Source organism: Arvicanthis niloticus, chromosome 11 (genome assembly GCF_011762505.2).
Source record: "Arvicanthis niloticus isolate mArvNil1 chromosome 11, mArvNil1.pat.X, whole genome shotgun sequence".
Lineage (NCBI taxonomy): Eukaryota > Metazoa > Chordata > Mammalia > Rodentia > Muridae > Arvicanthis > Arvicanthis niloticus.
The window spans coordinates 53,497,481-53,515,339 of NC_047668.1; the positions used below are offsets into that span (position 1 = coordinate 53,497,481).

General features: G+C 42.4%; 1 protein-coding gene across 2 annotated transcripts in view; it reads left to right on the forward strand.

Annotated features, from left to right (window-relative positions):
* The first annotated feature begins 104 nt into the window (after positions 1–104).
* Positions 105–17,859, forward strand: part of Fam228a (family with sequence similarity 228 member A) — a 22,652-nt gene continuing 4,897 nt past the window's right edge. The window contains exons 1-8 of one of the 2 annotated variants that reach the window (XM_034514068.2): positions 105–1,468; positions 1,615–1,651; positions 1,733–1,839; positions 4,411–4,479; positions 5,787–5,975; positions 7,231–7,318; positions 7,438–7,612; positions 17,270–17,411. In XM_034514068.2, coding sequence (XP_034369959.1) covers positions 1,747–1,839; positions 4,411–4,479; positions 5,787–5,975; positions 7,231–7,318; positions 7,438–7,612; positions 17,270–17,411 — 756 coding nt within the window. In that variant the 5' untranslated portion in view covers positions 105–1,468; positions 1,615–1,651; positions 1,733–1,746. The remainder of the gene's footprint in view (positions 1,469–1,614; positions 1,652–1,732; positions 1,840–4,410; positions 4,480–5,786; positions 5,976–7,230; positions 7,319–7,437; positions 7,613–17,269; positions 17,412–17,859) is intronic. The other variant, XM_076942147.1, reaches the window with a different exon arrangement.

Consider the following 17,859-nt stretch of genomic DNA (forward strand, 5'->3'; position numbering starts at 1 on the left):
GACTAAGATATCTTTCTGCCCGGACATCGTTGAAATTGAGCCTTAAGACAGTGATTGTACTGTCTCATTCCATATTCATTATCTGCCGTATTCCCCAGAACAGTTATCCAGTTTCTTAAAATCTTTCCTTCAATCTACATATGGTTCCAGGTGAAAGCTCAATAAAAAAATTTAAAATATGGTGCGAAATTTCAGCAAAGTGTATACAAATAGAGATAACTATATAAGAAACCCTCATCCAGTTTCAATAATGAAAACAGTCTGTCTTGCCTTACCTATTGCTACACAGTTCTCAACCACAATAGAATATCGAAGCAATTCTTAGATATGTTTCCAAAGATTGTCTTACCAGATGGTGGAGAGTAGGCTCTGATTTCTTTCCCTGTCCTTGGATGGGAATAGCAGTTCCAAATACTTCATAACTATTTCCTTTGAAAGAGCTTCTTTCTGTACATGACTGTACATGACTGCAATCCACACAGCCCACTGGAGGCTTTTTCAGGAGAATTTCAAATTCCAGGCCAGCCCCTGGGTACATAGGCTTAAGATGAAATATAAAAAAGTTGTGGACAACTACCACACAGAATGTGATACTGTTACATTGTATATTTTACCATATTTAATATTTTTCAGGTGTTACAATTTGCTATCATCTACCAGTCAAAGATAGTTTATATATCTAGGTTGGGTATTGGGTTACACTTCTGATTGAGCATTACCAAACTTATAAAGCCTTTGATTAACATTTTTAAAAAATGTATAAAAGCAAAAAGGAAAAGGGGGCATGGGATAGGGGTTTTCTAGGGAGGGGAAATGGGGAAAGGGGATGGCATCTGAAATGTAAATAAAATATAAAAAAAATAAAAAAGAAAAAAATTGCTATCATGACACACATTAAATACATTTGTATTTACAATTTTAAAATTATTTTTTATATCAATACTAACAAACTTCAACGAAGGACTCTGACATCCCACACACCTACAAACTGAGGGGAAACACCTCCAAAAGGCAAGGAGAGAGGCTAAGTTTAAAGACAGTGTTCTAGTTTTCTGTGGATATGCCATTCTTTCTCCTTCCCAGGGACGTTGGTGTCGCAGGCCAGCTAGATCGCGCGGCCTAGCTTCGTACACTCACCGACTGAGGCTGAGACACCACCCACCGGACCTGGCTGAGGCAGTGTGCAGTGTGCACAGGGCAGCAGCCAGCTGGAGAGTAGGCCGGCCCTGAGGCAATCTGGGAGGCCTGTGGGCCTGAGGTGACCAGTGACTCGCACAGGAGCGTCCATCTGTTGGGAGGGGAGGCCTGTGTCCTGCAGTGACCAGCGAACAGCACGGGAACATCCATCTGAGAGGAGGCCTGGGGGCCTGAAATAAGCAGTTAGCAACACAGAAATAGCCATCTGAGGGGAGGCCTGTGGGACCTAAGGTGGAGCCACCAGTACAGGAGCTTCCATTTGAGGCCTAAGGTAGCCTCCGTTACCCGCTCACCAGCCCAGGAACATCATCCTTCAGGGGGAGGCCTGCAGCCTGAGGCAGCCACCTCTCCCTGCCGAGAGCGATCACCCTCAGCTTCAGGCTGTGTAACCAGTAATGATATCTGCTTCTGTTTCAGGACAGCGAGGGAGGGGTCTCTAGGACACAAGAAAGAGGTGCGTCTAAACCTAGTTCGGAGTCTCTAAGACCATGCTTTTTCCACATTGACATACTAAATCTTCGTTTTTCTTACTCAGGGATTCTACCACTTATGGCTGACACAAAAACTTCAAACTGTGATGAACATTTCAGTGTGGAGAAACTAAAGGAGTGGCCAGAGCCAGAGTCTGTTTCTTTAATGGAGGTAACATTACACATTTTTTTTTTTGTCTTCCTTCCTTCCTTTCTTCCTTCCTTCCTTCCTTCCTTCCTTTTTCATAAGAAGCAAGCTAACTTTATTTGGAGCCAAGTGGAAGTTCCTATTATGGATCCGCTGTCAAGATTGACATGGGAGTCACTTGAGTGAAAGTACTTCAAGGCCTCTTGATTTTTTTTTTTTTTTTTTTTTGAGGCATCTTTCAATGGGACACAAAAATTCCTTGAGTTTAGGGCCAGTTTGGCCTCAATCATGTGTATATTTTCAGTATTTCATGGCTTAGATTAGGAATGTAGAAGGATCCAGTGGAAATGCCTGGGTACAAATTTGACCAAAAGCCATCCTGAAGGACAGGCTGGCTGCCAGGTAGGTAACCTAGGTAGGTAAATGTGACAGCCCAGAGTTTGCCTTTCCACATCTGATAATGATTTGTCCATAAAGCTTTAGTTTTATAGGATTCAATGGTTTGCCTCATTATAAGGAAAGCTCTTGAGAATTTTTCTTGTCTACTTTGCCATTATGACAAGAGAATTGTGAAATATGAGTTTAATATTTTTACATTTCTGAACAAGGGATTTCATTGAAGCTGCAATGAATCATTAACATATCTATATTTTCTGAAAGAAGTCCAGAGAATGACTTATCAATGACAGATTATCTAGATCTCTTTTTAAGAATGAAATTATATTTATCTGTATGTTATGTATATGCAGAAGGCAAACAGACAGGGACAGGAGGCCAAAGGACAATTTTCAGGAGTGGGTTCTCTCCTACCACGTGTCCCAGGGATTGAACCCAGGTGGCCGGGCATGGTGGCTGACCCATCTTGACAGCCTCTCATCATCCTCTCCTCTTCCTCCTTTTCATCACTGTTATTATTTTATAGTAGACTTGGCTGGTCTGGAATTTGCTATGTAGACTAGGCTAGCCTGGAACTTTGGAGATCCTGGCTCTGCCTCCAGAGTGGTAGGAGTAACGGTGTGTGCCATCCTACCTAACTTTTTTTTTTTTTTTCAAATAAAAAGAGTTGTTGACTAAGAGTGTATATTACATTTGTTCATTTACTTATAATCTTACTAAGAAGGCTAAAATATGTGATAAATATACCAATGACTTATCAACATGTGTTTCCACTTCTCTAAATAGCGATTATTCTATGCTCACAGTATAGTATCAGGGGAACATTTTGTTTTACATACTTTTTTCCCATTGCCATCTTAAGATAGTTCTGACCAGGTTTTAAAGTAAAATTGCACATATTCTAGAACTTATACTGGAGAAGATCCGATGAGCTGATCAGATAGCACTTTGGATTTCATGTGAGCATAAATTATGGGTGGAAAAATGCAACTTACCTTTTGAGACTTCTCTTATTTACAGATGTGGTGCCTGAGGTTAGGATTTAGTTGGTCTTTATACATCCAGTGTGGTAGAACAGAAGAATGAGCCACAGTTGAATAACAAAATTCTAAGAAATTATAAGAGTTTTCACGAGGGGCCGTTATTTAGGCCACAGTGCATGTCTCCCAGACTCTGGGTTTGCACTGCCTTCCCAGTTGTTCCTCTATAGTCATTTCAGGAGAAAAGCTGCTGAGCCACTCACAACACTGCTGCTGAAAAGCATTGTCCTGAGGGTTTGGTGCATTGACTTTCTCAGACTCATAATGAAAACTCCAAGACCCTGCACAGGCCTGAGGCTCTGGGCCAGTTACACTGAGTTGAGTTTTCTGCTTTTCTGAGTCAGCTCTAAGTTGAACTTTCTGAGTTTTGCTGTTTCTTTTTTGTGTCCCGTGTAACTCAGGCTGGTCTCTAACACCACCACACCTATTCTGTGCTATTTTAGGGCTTGAACTGAGAGCTTCGAGGGGTGCATGTCTGCCAGGCAAGCATTCCACCAACCGAGCCACATCCCCAACCCTTGAAGTTTTGATGTATGAAGTGACCTAGCCAAAGGCAAATCTCCAAGAGGCTCCTAAGATATAAGAATGTCTGAAAAAGAGAGCTCATTTTATATAAAAATGATCTGCAAGCTCCTTGGGACTTTCTTATTTTATTTTGAATTATGTGCTATTTGTGGGTATGTGCACTTTAATGCAGGTGCCTACAGAGGCCAGAGGTGTTGGGTTCTGTGGAGCTAGAGTTATAGGCAGCTGTGAACTGAACTGATGGACTCAGGTGCAGGGATTTAGACTCCGTTCTCTGCGTGAGCAGTATGTGCTTATAAATGCTGAGCGATCTCTTCAGCCCCAACTTCTTGGAACATTAACAAAAATACAATGTAATGATATAATGTCAGGGAATGTGTTTCAAACTAGTCTAGGTGGATGATAGAAAAATGAGCAGGGGTTTATATGAAGTGAGATCGAGTTGCAACTTATTAAAACTAGGTTATGGGTTCATGGAGAATAGTGTTTAAATCTTTCCACAGTAACAAGTTAAAACTATGTTTTGAGATACAGGCATCACAGTTGTACTAGTGATATTGGAATATTGCCCTGGGATTTGTCATTCCAATTGGTCCCTCAGAATTTTTGACCTACCATTCAGTTTTGTTTTTAGGTATTAGCTAGAGAAGACATCGACGAAGCTGTGCACGCGATATTATTTAGAGAAAACTATGTTGTGAAGGTAAGCTCCAACTACGCACCGTGTTCTGAGGAGCAAGCCTGGAGAAGCCTGGCTGGCGCTTAGCAGCACGGCCAAGAGCTGCCACCGCCGCGCTCTGCCGGGAAGATTAACAAGCTTAGAAGAGCGAGGATGTGTTTGTCTCAGAGACTCAGGGGCTCTCTCACAGTCACACCGTCCATTGAGAGTCTGTATAGAGCAGAGCATGATGGTAAGGAGTCGCAGAGCTGCTCACCTCTGTCCAGGAAGCAAAACGAAAGGAACGAAGGGGCCAGAGTCTCAGTGTCTCCTTCAAATGTATGCTCTTGACAACCAGCCCTGCCTCTTAAAGTTTCCACCCCACTCCAATAGCCCCACCAGTTGGAAACACAAACCAGCACTCGAGTTTTGGGGGACACTTAACATTTAGGCTGTGATAGTCTGCCAGAGACTCACTTGCAGGCAGAATGAGGCACCTCTGGTGGCACTCAAAAGGTGTGGAGCACTGACCATCTGTCACCCCCTGTGGGATCACTGCAATGTCCCACATTTTATATGGGCCTGCTTGCCCTCGAGGAGTCTAAGTGACTGTTTTAACTGTTCCCCATCTTGGTCTTATACTAAACAGAATATCTTTTCTAGCAAACCTGGCCTCTTTTTCTCCACTTTTTTCATTCTGTATTGGACTATATAAAACCACCAACAATTAATTAGTATTTAAGGGTAAGTGACTAATAATCTCTATGGGATTAACAAGCTTTAAAGTAGTTTTTGTCTGAAAGATTAAAATTTAGTATTATTACAATTCCTTGGCATTTTTATTGTGATTCACAATTTACATTCTCTTTCTGTCTTTCAAAATAGTTAGAGAGAGCAGTGGGCTAGGCAGTGAACACTTGCCCTTAAGTCCTCATTTGAGTATCAAAAGCAGCAGAGAGTGGTATCCAGGCAACTTGCTAGATTGCTGGCTTGGAACTGCTCTTCCCGTTCAGGCACAGACCTTGGCGGTGAATCCTAGATATGGAATGCGTGACTGGGTAACATTTTGAAGATTTTAGAAAGAAATAAGAATTTGGTGAGTGAGTTAGGAAAAGCTAAATTTGGTTTATGAGTTGGATAACAGTTTAATCCAAAGGTGCAGAGACATTTAGAATTTTCCTTATTTTCTTCCTGTCCTGTGTTCTCTTTCTGAAGTTTATTCTGCACTCCAGTTATTTGGCTTAAGGAGTAGGCAGCACAGATAGCAGAGCTTATGGGTATCTCCTCCCTCACTAATAAAATGATAATAAGTGAAAATGTTTGTAATTTGCCTTTTTCTATTACTTTGTTAGAGATTGGATACATATTTACAGCATCTGGCTGTTTTTAAGGAAAGAAGAAAGGAGATGTTACATAAGAAATGGGTTGAAAATGTGGCACAGCCTCTTCAGCAGAAAATTATAGATAAAGTCATTTCATCTAAAAAACCTGGAAAAAACCAAGTGAAATATGAACACTGCTTAAAGCACACAAATAAACTGGTATGGTCTATCCTTTCCTTACTTAGCAATGATGCTCTTTGTTTTCTTCCTCTCCTGTTGTTTTTTTTCTTCTGTCCTACTGTGTGCCTGATGTTGCTCACAGCTCCAGGCATCAGGTTCACATGGTGTCTGGGACTCTGCATCCTGCTCCTTTGATCAGAAGTACAGAGTCTCCAGCACTGCCTAGGTTGACCTTCAGCTCTGCTTACCAGGCTGGGGTCAACGGCAAGTCCCAGTTCTGAGCAGGGCCAGGCGAGTGTCTCTATAGCCTGAGTGGGAGAAGGGGACTGCATGGCCATGCAGTCAGGTGACCACTAAGCTTAGGGACAGACAGTTCTTCTCCTTGTTGTGGCTTTACAGAACTCCAGCACTCCGGCGTCTGATTTTAAAGTTGTTTTTCATTTTGAGGTCATGAATTTATGTCCTCGTTTGCAGTAACAAGTTTAACTCTGCTGGCTCTAGGTGTGGTCCGTAGAATCTTCGCTCCTTGGTATTTACAGGAAATACAGAAGAGTATAGGTAGAGTGTTAGAGACATTGATAATCATCGAGTGTATTTGTAAACAAAACTTCAGAAGATGTGCATTGGATATTAACTCCTAAATGTCTTAAGAGCTGGAACTCTGGATATAATCTAGGTGTCTTGAAATGAAAGCGTGTGATCTTTCAGGAGTGGAGAAGAGCAAGTGAGACCCTCTTCCTAAGGCTTATGTTAGAGGAGAACACTCCTTTTTAATGGCCTCTGTGCCTCCCACACCCCAACACTCTTATGTTCCTTAACCCTGCTCTTCTTGCCATTTTAAGAGCAGTGGGTGGTGTTCCGAGGAGGACTTCTCCCAGGACGGGTTAGGAACACTGTGCTCCTAAAGGGATGAGCAGAGCCTGTCATAACCAAGCTGCCACCGGTGGGACTTGTTTGTTCTACACTGAGAAACCTGGGAGGGTGGAGCTTGGCCTTGGGATAGCATGGATTGGCTGAGCAATTATTGACTGGTGTAGTGATTTAGTAAAACTACAGAGAGAAGGTCTCTTCCATATGGGTAGGCCTTTCTGTGATCAGCATTTACACTCAGTGCAACATCCCCACTGGAGGCAGGCTCACCCATGGTGCTGTGGGCTGACATCATTCCTAAGTCTGGACTTTGACAGCTTTGGTGGAGTAAGGCCATACTCCTGTACTTAGGTCGAGATTTAAACTGTAGTGGGGACCTCAAAGAGTCTCTCTCTTTCTCTCTCTCTCTCTTTTTTTCCTGTAGACCAAAGTGTCTCCATTGTGTGAATGTCTGTTTCAAAAACAGCAAAAGCTTGGAGAAGAAAAAGGACCCAGTTACCAACATGGCAGAGGTGCTTTGCGACCAACCAGAGGCTGCATTGAAGACACAGCTAAGTGTCAAATAGTCCCACCCCAAGAGTACTGGGCTTGTTTTTAAAGACTTTGATTTTGCTCTTGTGTCTTCCTATAGGAAAACAGCATGGCACACGAAAGGAAGCCAAAGAAACTGAGAAGGGTCTCCCCTTCACCAGGTCACCCCCGTTCCCACTCAGGCCCCATTGCACTGGTCCCAGAGAGAGGCAGAGAGCCTCTGTGCGGTTCATGCAGAGTAAGCCCAGTGGCAGGAACAGGTACAGGGGAGCCAGGTAAGCCAGCTAGCAGGGAGAGGTGGAGTGAGCGTGGGGTGGGCTCTAGGAAGTGTCCAGAACGAGAATAAAAAGGGAGCCTAGAGGAGGGAATGGGTGTGGTCAACTGCTGGTGGCCATTGAACCCCAGTGATAGATTCAAAATATCTTTAAGTGTTTGTAGCAAAGTAGCTTTTGAAAACCACTGTGATTTTTCACATTAACCGCAGGAACAGAGTAGGAATAGTCATAATGGTTTTACTAAACGTAGAAAATTAATGTAATTAAAAATCTAGTCACAACCCCCCAAATTAGCACAGTTTAGGGAGATAGAAATGAACTCACTTAATTTGCAGTAGAGTTCTGTAAATCGTAGAGATCACAGAGAAACACAAAAGCTTTCCCCTTGGTTTATGAACCAAAGAAACTCACTCTTGTCCCTTTAGTTTTGTGCCAGAGATCTAATAAGACAAGGGGCAGAAACAAAAGGTAAACAGGATGGAAAGTAGTAAATAAAACCCTTCATATTTAACAGATAATATGATGCTCTATATAGAAAACCTCAGGCCATAAATAATTGTTTTATGAGACAGGATTTCTCTGTGCAGTCCTGGCTCTTCTGAAATATAAATAAAATATTAAAAATAAAAGAATTCCAGGGAGGGGCACAGGAGCCCCTACCCCTAGCTGAGGGGCTATTGACAGTTGATGACTTTTAGGCAAGGGGAGTGAGTTTGTCTTGAGGGCATGGCCCTTGGTAGGTCCCCCCATGTTGCCATATGAGCAACACAAATTGGACTTATGGGTTATTTTTTTAATTTTTATTGGATATTTTATTTACATTTCAGATGTAATCCCCTTTCCCCACCACCCAGGAACCCCCTATCCCATCCCCCTCCTCCTGCTTCTATGAGGATATGCCCCCCACCCACCCTCCCACGCCCACCTCTCCACCCACAATTTCTCCTACACTGGAGCGTCCAGCCTTCACTGGACCAAGGACTTCCTTACCCACCTATGCCTGACACTGTCATCCTCCCTTACATATACAGCTGGGGCCATGGGTCCCTCCTTATGTGCTCCTAGGCTGGGGTTTAGACCCTGGGAGCTCTGGTTGGTTGGTATTGTTGCTCTCCCCATGGGGCCACAAACCCTTTCAGCTCTCTCTCACTCCTCCATTGGGAACCCCATGATCAGCTCAGTGGTTAGCTGTGAGCATCCACCTCTGTATATTTCAGGGTCTGGCAGACCTCTAAGGAGACAGCTATATCAGGCTCCTGTCAGCATGCACTTCCTGGCATCCACATCAGTGTCTACCTTTGGTGACTGCACAAGGGGATGGATACCCAGGTGGAGCAGTCTCTGGACGGCCCCTCCTCCAGTTTCTGTTCCATGCTTTTTCTCCATATTTGCTTCTATGAGTATTTTGTTACCTCTTCTAAGAAGGGCCAAAGCATCCACACTTTGGTCTTCCTTGTTCATGAACTTCATGTGGTCTGTGAGTTGTATCTTGGATATTGAGAGCTTTTGGGCTAATATCTAATTATCAGTGAGTGCATACCATGTGTTCTTTTGTGATTGGGTTACCTCAGTCAGGATGATATTTTCTAGTTCCATCCATTTACCTAAGATTTTCTTGAATTCATTGTTTTTAATAGCTGAGTAATAACTCCATTGTGTAAATGTCCCACATTTTCTGTATCCATTCCTCTGTTGAAGGACATCTGGGTTCTTTCCAGCTTCTGGCTATTATAAATAAGGCTGCTATGAACATAATGGAGCATATGTCCTTATTATATGTTGGAGCATCTTCTGGGTATATGCCCAGGAGTGATATAGCTGGGTCCTCAGGTAATGCTATGTCCAACTTTCTGAGGAACCGCCAGATTGATTTCTAGAGTGGTTGTACCAGCTTGCAATCCCACCAACAATGGAGGAGTGTTCCTCTTTCTCCACATCCTCGCCAGCATCTACTATCACCTGAGTTTTTGATCTTAGCCATTCTGACTGGTGTGAGGTGGAATCTCAGGGTTGTTTTGATTTGCATTTCCCTGATGACTAAGGATGTTGAGCATTTCTTAAGGTGCTTCTCAGCCATTCGTGTTTCCATAGTTGAAAATTCTTTGTTTAGATTTGTACCCCATTTTTAATGGGGTTATTTTGTTGTCTGGTGTCTAATTTCTTGAGTTCTTTGTATATATTGGATATTAGCCTCCAATGGATCTAGGATTGGTAAAGATCTTTTCCCAATCTGTTGGTTGCTGTTTTGTCCTATTGACAGTGTCCTTTGCCTTACAGAAGCTTTGCAATTTGATGAGGTCCCATTTGTCAATTCTTGATCTTAGAGCATAAGCCATTGGTGTTCTGTTCAGGAACTTTTCCCCTGTGCCTAGGTATTCGAGGGTCTTCTCCACCGTCTCTTCTATTAGTTTCATTGTATCTAGTTTTATGTGAAGGTCCTTGATCCACTTGGACTTGAGCTTTGTACAAGGAGATAAGAATGGATCGATTTGCATTCTTCTACATGCTGACCTCCAGTTGAACCAGCACCATTTGTTGAAAATGCTGTCCTTTTTCCACTGGATGGTTTTAGCTCTTTTGTCAAAGATCAAGTGACCATAGATGTGTGGGTTCATTTCTGGATCTTCAATTCTATTCCATTGATCTTCCTGCCTGTCTCTGTACCAATACCATGCAGTTTTTATCACTATTGCTCTGTAGTACAGCTTGAGGTCAGGGATGGTGATTCCCCCAGATCATCTTTTATTGTTGAGAATAGTTTTTGCTATCCTGGGTTTTTTTTTGTTATTCTAAATGATTTTGCAAATTGCTCTTTCTCTATGAAGAATTGATTTGGAATTTTGATGGGAATTGCATTGAATTTGTAGATTTCTCTTGCCCCCCCCCATGAGTATATGGGCAACACAAATTGGACTTGTGGGTTATTTTTTTTTTTAAGGACATGAAGTTGGGAGAGGATGAGGGATGAGAGATGGGGAATGAATGTGGGCGGAGCTAAGGGAGGAGTGAGGGGTGATGTGATCAAAGTGCATTGTGTATATACGTGTACATACATGTATATGTACATGCATTCTCAATTAAAATATTAAAGTTTAGAAAATATTATCAAGTACAAAGTCAATTTACAAATCATTTTTATTTCTGTATATCTAGCCACAAAATTAAAGTCTGTGTAATGTTAACAGACTAAGAACACTGCTAACTAACTACCCACAGATTTCTTATGCATACATGGTGCTTACTGGTGTTTGGGACCAGAAAATGCTTTGTATTGAGGAACTGCGCTAGGACTAATCTTGTCCACAGAGTAGTAGTATTTGGAGACAGTTCTCATTGTTAGGGAAGTAAGGCTGCATGGATAGAGGCGGGGGTGTTATGGATGCTGCTAAAACCTGCAACAAAGTAATGTATATATGTGTGTGTGCGTGTGTGTGTGCGTGCACACATGTGTGCATATATATCACGTTTTATTTTTAATATTTAGAATATTTCAGAAGAGTCAAGGCTGCACAGAGAAATCCTGTCTCATAAAACAAAACAATTATTTATAGCCTTCTGAATTTTTCTATATAGAGCATCCCATTATCTGTTAAATATGAAGGGTTTTAGTTACTGTTTTCCATTTCTTTTACCTTTTATTTCTTTCCTTTGTCTTATTAATTAGATCTCTGGCACAAAGCTGAAGTAGCCAGACTGAGTTTCTTTGGTTCATAAACCAAAGGGAAAGGTGCTCTTCCAAAGGACCCAAGTTCAAATCCCAGCACCCACATGGTAGTTCACAGCTGTCTGTAAGGGGACCCAATGCTCTTTTCTGATCTCCATGGGGATTGCATACATATAGTATACAGAAATACATAGAGGCAAAACATAGAAATGAATCAATCTCAAAAAAAAATAAATATAAAAGAATCCCCTCCTAAAAGTTGCTCTGGCATTGCTCCATGGCTGTCCAGTGACTTCACAGTCATGAACAGTCCAGGGAGATGTCTGGTTCTTTCTGGTTGTTGCAATAGATGCACTCTGCAAATCTTACCTGCTTGCACAGAAGCACAAGTCTCTCTTTCCTCCTCTGTTCTGAGGCAGAGCTTTGAGTTAGAGCGTAGTCTGGCCTCAAACTCTCCATCCCAGCTCTGCTTCTCACGTACTAGATTATAGGCAGCCACCAGTTGCTTCTCTGTCCTGTGTCCCTGGAAAAAGCAGTGCTGCTTCACCTCACCCCCCACCCCCGTGATGTACGCTGTGCACTACTCTCTCAGTTTCTTTCACCGTTAAGACCATTTTTATGTAACACAGTTACAGAATTTCTCCGTGAGGAGGAGGCTCTCTGACTTTCCTCTCTCTGAGCTCCCTCTCAGCTCCTCAGCCTTCAAAGTCACAGCTCTGCTGGCCTTCCTTTATCCTGGCCTTTTCCATCTAAAAGGATGAAGGATCACTTCCCAGTGGAAAACTGTTCAGTGGCTTCCTGTGACCCTCAAAGTGGAGTTTGGGCCTTACAGCCTGTGAGACGCTGTGTGGGATCTTATGTGTGTTATATATAGTGGGTTACTCCTATTTCTGATCACTTGTAGCTGAATAAATAGTGAGGTCAATTCAGAATCATCCTGAATAAGTTCAGCAGTCTCTATGTGTAAAACAACCCTTTCTGCATATTGAGTCAGTTACTATATTAAAGGACTCTTGAAAGTCTGACAACACCATGAGTATTGCATATAATTCTGATTTTTGAATGGACTTATAAGAACTCTCAGCCACTTTACTTACATCTTCTGATTTATATCCTGCCTTTCCTGACTTACTAACATCAGTGTAAAATGTAGGGGCTCCAGATATTGGAGTTTCCTTTATCAGACGAGAGAGAATCTAATTAGTTATTTTTATAAATCGGAGTCACTTGCTTTTAGGGTATCTGTTGTTAATCTCTCCCAAGAAGTTACTGCATACCTTTTGCCCATAACAAAACCATCTCTGCGTTAGTAAAAGGTACCACAATCTCAGCTGGGTCCATTCCGACTAATTGTCCAAGTTTCATTTTTCCTTTTAGTATCAATTCAGAGACCTTCTCAATGTAGGTTTTTAGTTTCTTACTCTGTTTATGTGCTAAAAATATCCATTCTAAGATATAATCTTCCTTCTGCATGAGAATTCCTGTAGGAGAATGAGTAGAAGGTAAGATAACTAAGATGCAGGCCGTCTTTGGATCAATACGATCTAGATGTGTATCCTGCAATTTTCTTTCTACCAAAGCTAACTCCTGATAGTTTCCTGGGGCTATTTAAATCTTTATCACCTTGTAAGGTTTGAAATAAATTGCTTAGCTCTTGAGTTGTCAAGCCAATTGCAGGCCACAGACAGTTAATGATTTTTTTTAAGGGTCCTTAATTGGTTTCTTCTAGTTTTCAGCTTTTGTGGCCTAACCTTTTGTAGATCTATTCTATACCCTAGATAATTAATAGAACTCCCTTTTTGTATTTCTTCAGGGGCAATTTGCAAACCCCAGCAAGGCAGAAGTTTCTTTTTATTTTCTTCATCAAACATTCTTTCCAGGATATTTATATCTGGATTAGCCAATAGGGTGTCATCCATGGAATGATAAATAATGGATTGGTGAAATTGTTTGCAAATTATCTCTAATGGCTGTTTTACAGAATATTGACACAAGGTAGGGCTATTTAATATTCCTTGTGACAGGACTTTCTAATGATATTTTTTTATTGGGCGACCTCTACTGAAGGTAGGTACTGAGAAAGCAAGCCTTTTCTTATCATGCTCATGTAGAAGAATTGTGAAAAAGATCAATCACTATGATAGGCCATTCCTTAGGCAACAAGGAAGGCAATGGGCTGTCAGGACCCCATTGGCTGAATAACCTTATTAATCCTTCTGAGATCTGCCAACATCCTCTATTTGCCAATTTTTTTTTTTTAAATGACAAATACTGGAGAATTCCAAGGGCTGGTGGACATCTCCATATGCTGAGCCTCCAGCTGCTCCTAGACTAGTTGTTCTAATGCCTGTAGTTTTTCTTTTGTTATAGACCACTGATCAATCCGGTCAGTCAACCACCTTAGAGGCAAGGCTGTTGGTGTCTTATCAGCAGTGGCTCCTAGTGGTAGAGCTAAATTGTCAGTCTCTGCTGTATCTTGTTTATGGACAGCCTGGACAGTCCAATGGTTCAAGTCTTTTCCCTGATTCTGTGACTTTGTCCGAAGGCCTTTAAGGCTGACAATCGACACAATGCCAGAGTTTCTTCATCATATACAGCCTGCACCTCTACCTCAGCAAATCGACCTCCACCAAGCAGCTGCCCTGTGGAAATCTCTCCTCCCCTGGCTCTATCGTGTCGTGCTCTCCCCTCACCTCTTCTCTCCACCATGGGCACCATTGTAAATGTGACGCAGTTCTGGTATTGCTCTTGCCATATCCTTCCAGTCTTGGAAGATTATTCTATTTTTAATAGGCCAAGAAGTCAGGATTTGTTTTACAAATGGAGAATTCATTCCAAAATCAGTGATATTTTCCTTAAATCTCCTCCGTTCTAAGACATCTATGGGTTGCCATTTGAGTTCCTGATAACCCTGTGGATAATCATCACCTGGAGGGTTTTGTTGTATATTAACTGGATAGACTACAGTTTGTTTTCTAATAACCTTTGGTTGGCTTTCTTCCCATTTTATCTTCTGTCTCTACCTGGGTACTTTCCTTAACTGGGATTTTAACTTCTTCCCTTCAGGTCTGTGCCCATGCTTCATATCTCTCCTTTTGTCACTCTTCCTGTATTCTCTGCTCAAGGTTCTGCCTCCACATTTTAATTTTTTCTTTATATTGCAACTCTGATATTTTACTATCTATTTTATTTTGATTGATTAATTTTAAAGGGTTATTCTTCAAGTCTTGCTTCCGATCCTCATTTTCTCTCTGCTGCTCAGTCTGACCTGTGAGCTGCTGCATCCTCTGTTCTAGCATCTTCTCCAGCTCCGGTCTCCCTCCTTCATTTTCACCTTTCTGTTGCTTATTTTGATCTATAATTTCCTGTGTCATCAATTTTAGTATTTTCTCTAGGACACATTGCCAAGTCTTAAATTTTTCTTTCTGTTGTTCATGTTACTCTATAATTTCTTGTATCTTATGTTCTAGGCCCGCTTCCATAATCTTAACTTCTCTTTATGTTGTGTTCTGATATTGCAGCGTCTGTCTTATTTTGGTCTCCTAGCTTTAGTAAATTATCCTCTAGACTTTGCTTCCAAATTTTATCTCTATCTCCTTGCTGTTCAGTTTGATGTGTGAATTGTTGAATCCTTTTTTTCTAGTGTCTCTTCCAGCTCCTGTCTCCAACCTTTATTTTCTTCTTTCTGTTACTTATCTTGACCTATAAAATCCTGAACCTTTAGTTCCAGTGTTACCTGTAATCTCTTTTCTAAGGCAAGGAATATTGCAATACCGGTAAATGACAAGGTGTCTATTTCCTTTGTATCCACCCCTGTCAAACCATTCAGAACATCCTCCCTTAAAGCCCAAAAGGTATTTATTGTGTTTCTCATCTTTAAGTATCAATGTATGATACTTATTACCTGATCTGGAGCCCTTTGAACCTTCATCTCCCTCTGTGTTCAATTCATAGTCTGGCTGTCCATGTCCTGTGTAGACATGGAGGATATGGGGAAGCAAACACATAAAGGCTCTCTCAGGCGTATATGCTCCAATCAGTTCACTGTGTCTGCCCAAGTCCAACTCAAGGCTGTAGCTGTCTGCCTAGGGCTTGGGGAGGGAGCCTCTCTACAGTTCTCTGTAGGCCACTCAGTTCCAGTCAGCTTTTATTCCACACACTGCTACAGCCTAGATTGCTGCCCTAGCCTTGTATTGGGGATGAGGGAGGGGCAGTGATCTTTTATCTCAGGTTAGTTGAGTTCTAATTGATACGTTGGGTGCCATTTTGTTGCAGTAAATCTCCACCCCCAATAAGCCCATGCAAGGAAAACACAACTCAGTTGTATATTTATAAACTGCACACCTATAGTGGGCAGATTTGCCTCTACACCATTTTCTTCCCCAGCTATGAAATCCCCGCTACTTGCAGTTTCTCCAGGGCTTCTGCTCCATCTCCCTTCCAACTCTCCCCTGTCCTCCTCCGTCCAGTCTCCTCCAAGTCCGTCTCCCTCCTCTTCCTGTCTTGCCTGGAAAATTAGCCTCCTCATTTTTGTCTAATGATTGGCTATTTGCCATCTTTCTTAGCCAATCAGATAATTAAGGGAAATTTCTCTACAATACCACCTCTTAACAAGCAGACCTTGAGTGTTAGATGTTATGGTAATTTCTTACCCCAATAAAGCCTGTATAAGGAACATATAATCTAGTTATTATATTTATGTATTTATAAGCTATATGTCTAGATTGGGCAGATCTATCACTATATTGATTTATTCCCCAGCTATGAGACCCCTTGTTACTTGTGGCTTCTCCAAACCATGTGCTTCTGTTCTGTCTTCCTTCCCCTCCTCTTCCTCCGTTCTGAGACCTCCTGTCCCACCTTTCCCCTTCACTGCCCAATCATTGGCTCTAGCCTTTATTTGAGCAGTCGGGATGGGGAGAAGGTTCAGTGAGGTCACCTAGGTAGGTGATCTACTGCTCTTTGGGGACAGCCCCTTTTGAGGAAGTAGAATTAACATCAAATACAAACAGCAGCAAGGCAACCCACAACAGCTGGGCCACGTCCTGTTTATCTTGATGTTTCCAGTGGATAGATATTGAACAAATTCTTATGAGATACATAAGGGTTGAGGAAAGAGAAAGCTTATCTCCTTAGTAGGGATAGGCAATGACTCTCTGAGGGGACATGTCCAGAGGGTAAAGAACTTAAGAGTGATACACTTGACTAACGAGGGGCAGTTGATTGCAAAAAGCAGAATCTTTCTCAAGTTAAAAAAAAATGGAGAAGGCTGGCTACATTAGAAAGCCCCCTTATATAATCAGCAAGAAAGCAGGCTGCTTGAGGACCACGGCCCCTGTCTGATCCTTGAGACTGTGCTTCTTACCATCACTTCTCTTCGACAAGCTGCTTCCTGTTTCTGTTCTCTCTGCTTTGTGCATGTGCTACCAAGGAGATGTGCAGTTCCCCTTGGCTTCCTGGTCTGAGTTCCTACAGGCTGCCTGATGGTTCCTCTGCTCCAAGCCTGGTCTCTGGATTGATGTGCCACCTCAGCTGCAGCTGGAGAAAGGCCCCGTGCCTCACCTGATGTTGTGTTAGCCTGCTTCACCTGTGGCATTTGGCTAACAAAGGTTTATTTAGCTCACAATTTGGAAGGATAAAGTTTGTAATTGAGCAGCCTCAATCGCTTTGGGCCTCTGATAGGTAGCGCCACAGCAGGAGCTTCTGTAGGGTTAGATTGCTCCTGAAATGCAGAAAGAGAAAGGAAGAGACCAGGGTTCCACAGTCCTTTCATCCCCTGACTTCAGCACCTCCTATACTAACCTCATCCTTCAGGTCCACAGTATCCCCACATGAAGCATTATCCCCACATATCCCCACATGAACATGATCCCAAACAGAACAGATGAACAGGCACCAGTGATGTCTAGCCACCGAATATCATGTTTTCAATAACGTTTGAATGGTAGAATTGTTTGTGCCGAGTTGAGATTTTTTTTCTCTTTTCTTCTCAGTTCTGAAAAGCTTGTCTGTACGTTAAAGTCCCATCTGCCTAAGGAGGAGAAGACTGTCAATCCAAGCCAGCTTTTTTTTGAAAAGCAGTTCCGAGCCTCAAGGCTCAGCAAGGATATCAAAGAGGCTGAAAAGAAGGGTCTGGTAAGCTGAGGTCTGGGAGTGGGGCTGTGTGGGCAAGGTTTGCAATACCCACTGTGCAGGGAGCACCAGTGCCTAATGGAGCCTGGAAAGCCCTCCCTCGCAGAGCAGACAGTAGCCAAAGTGTGGAGTGAACAGACACAGAGGCAGGGAGCACTATTTCATGCCGTGAGATGGTGGGAAGCCAGGAACTCAGTTCCTCTCTCTCATGGGTGCTGAGCAGGGAAGAGACTCAGAAACACAGCCTATGTGGGACCCTGAATCCCACAAGTGCAGATCTGCCATTACAAGGTGAGGGCCAAGAAGACTGGCTAGAGCTGGTTGACCAGTAACTTCAGCTCTCCTCTTTCCCCACCCTTCATCTTCTGATAGTTTCCTACCATTCACTATTGATTACATTGAAAACAGATCAAACATTTTGCTCATAGCCTGGTATGATGGTGCACATCTG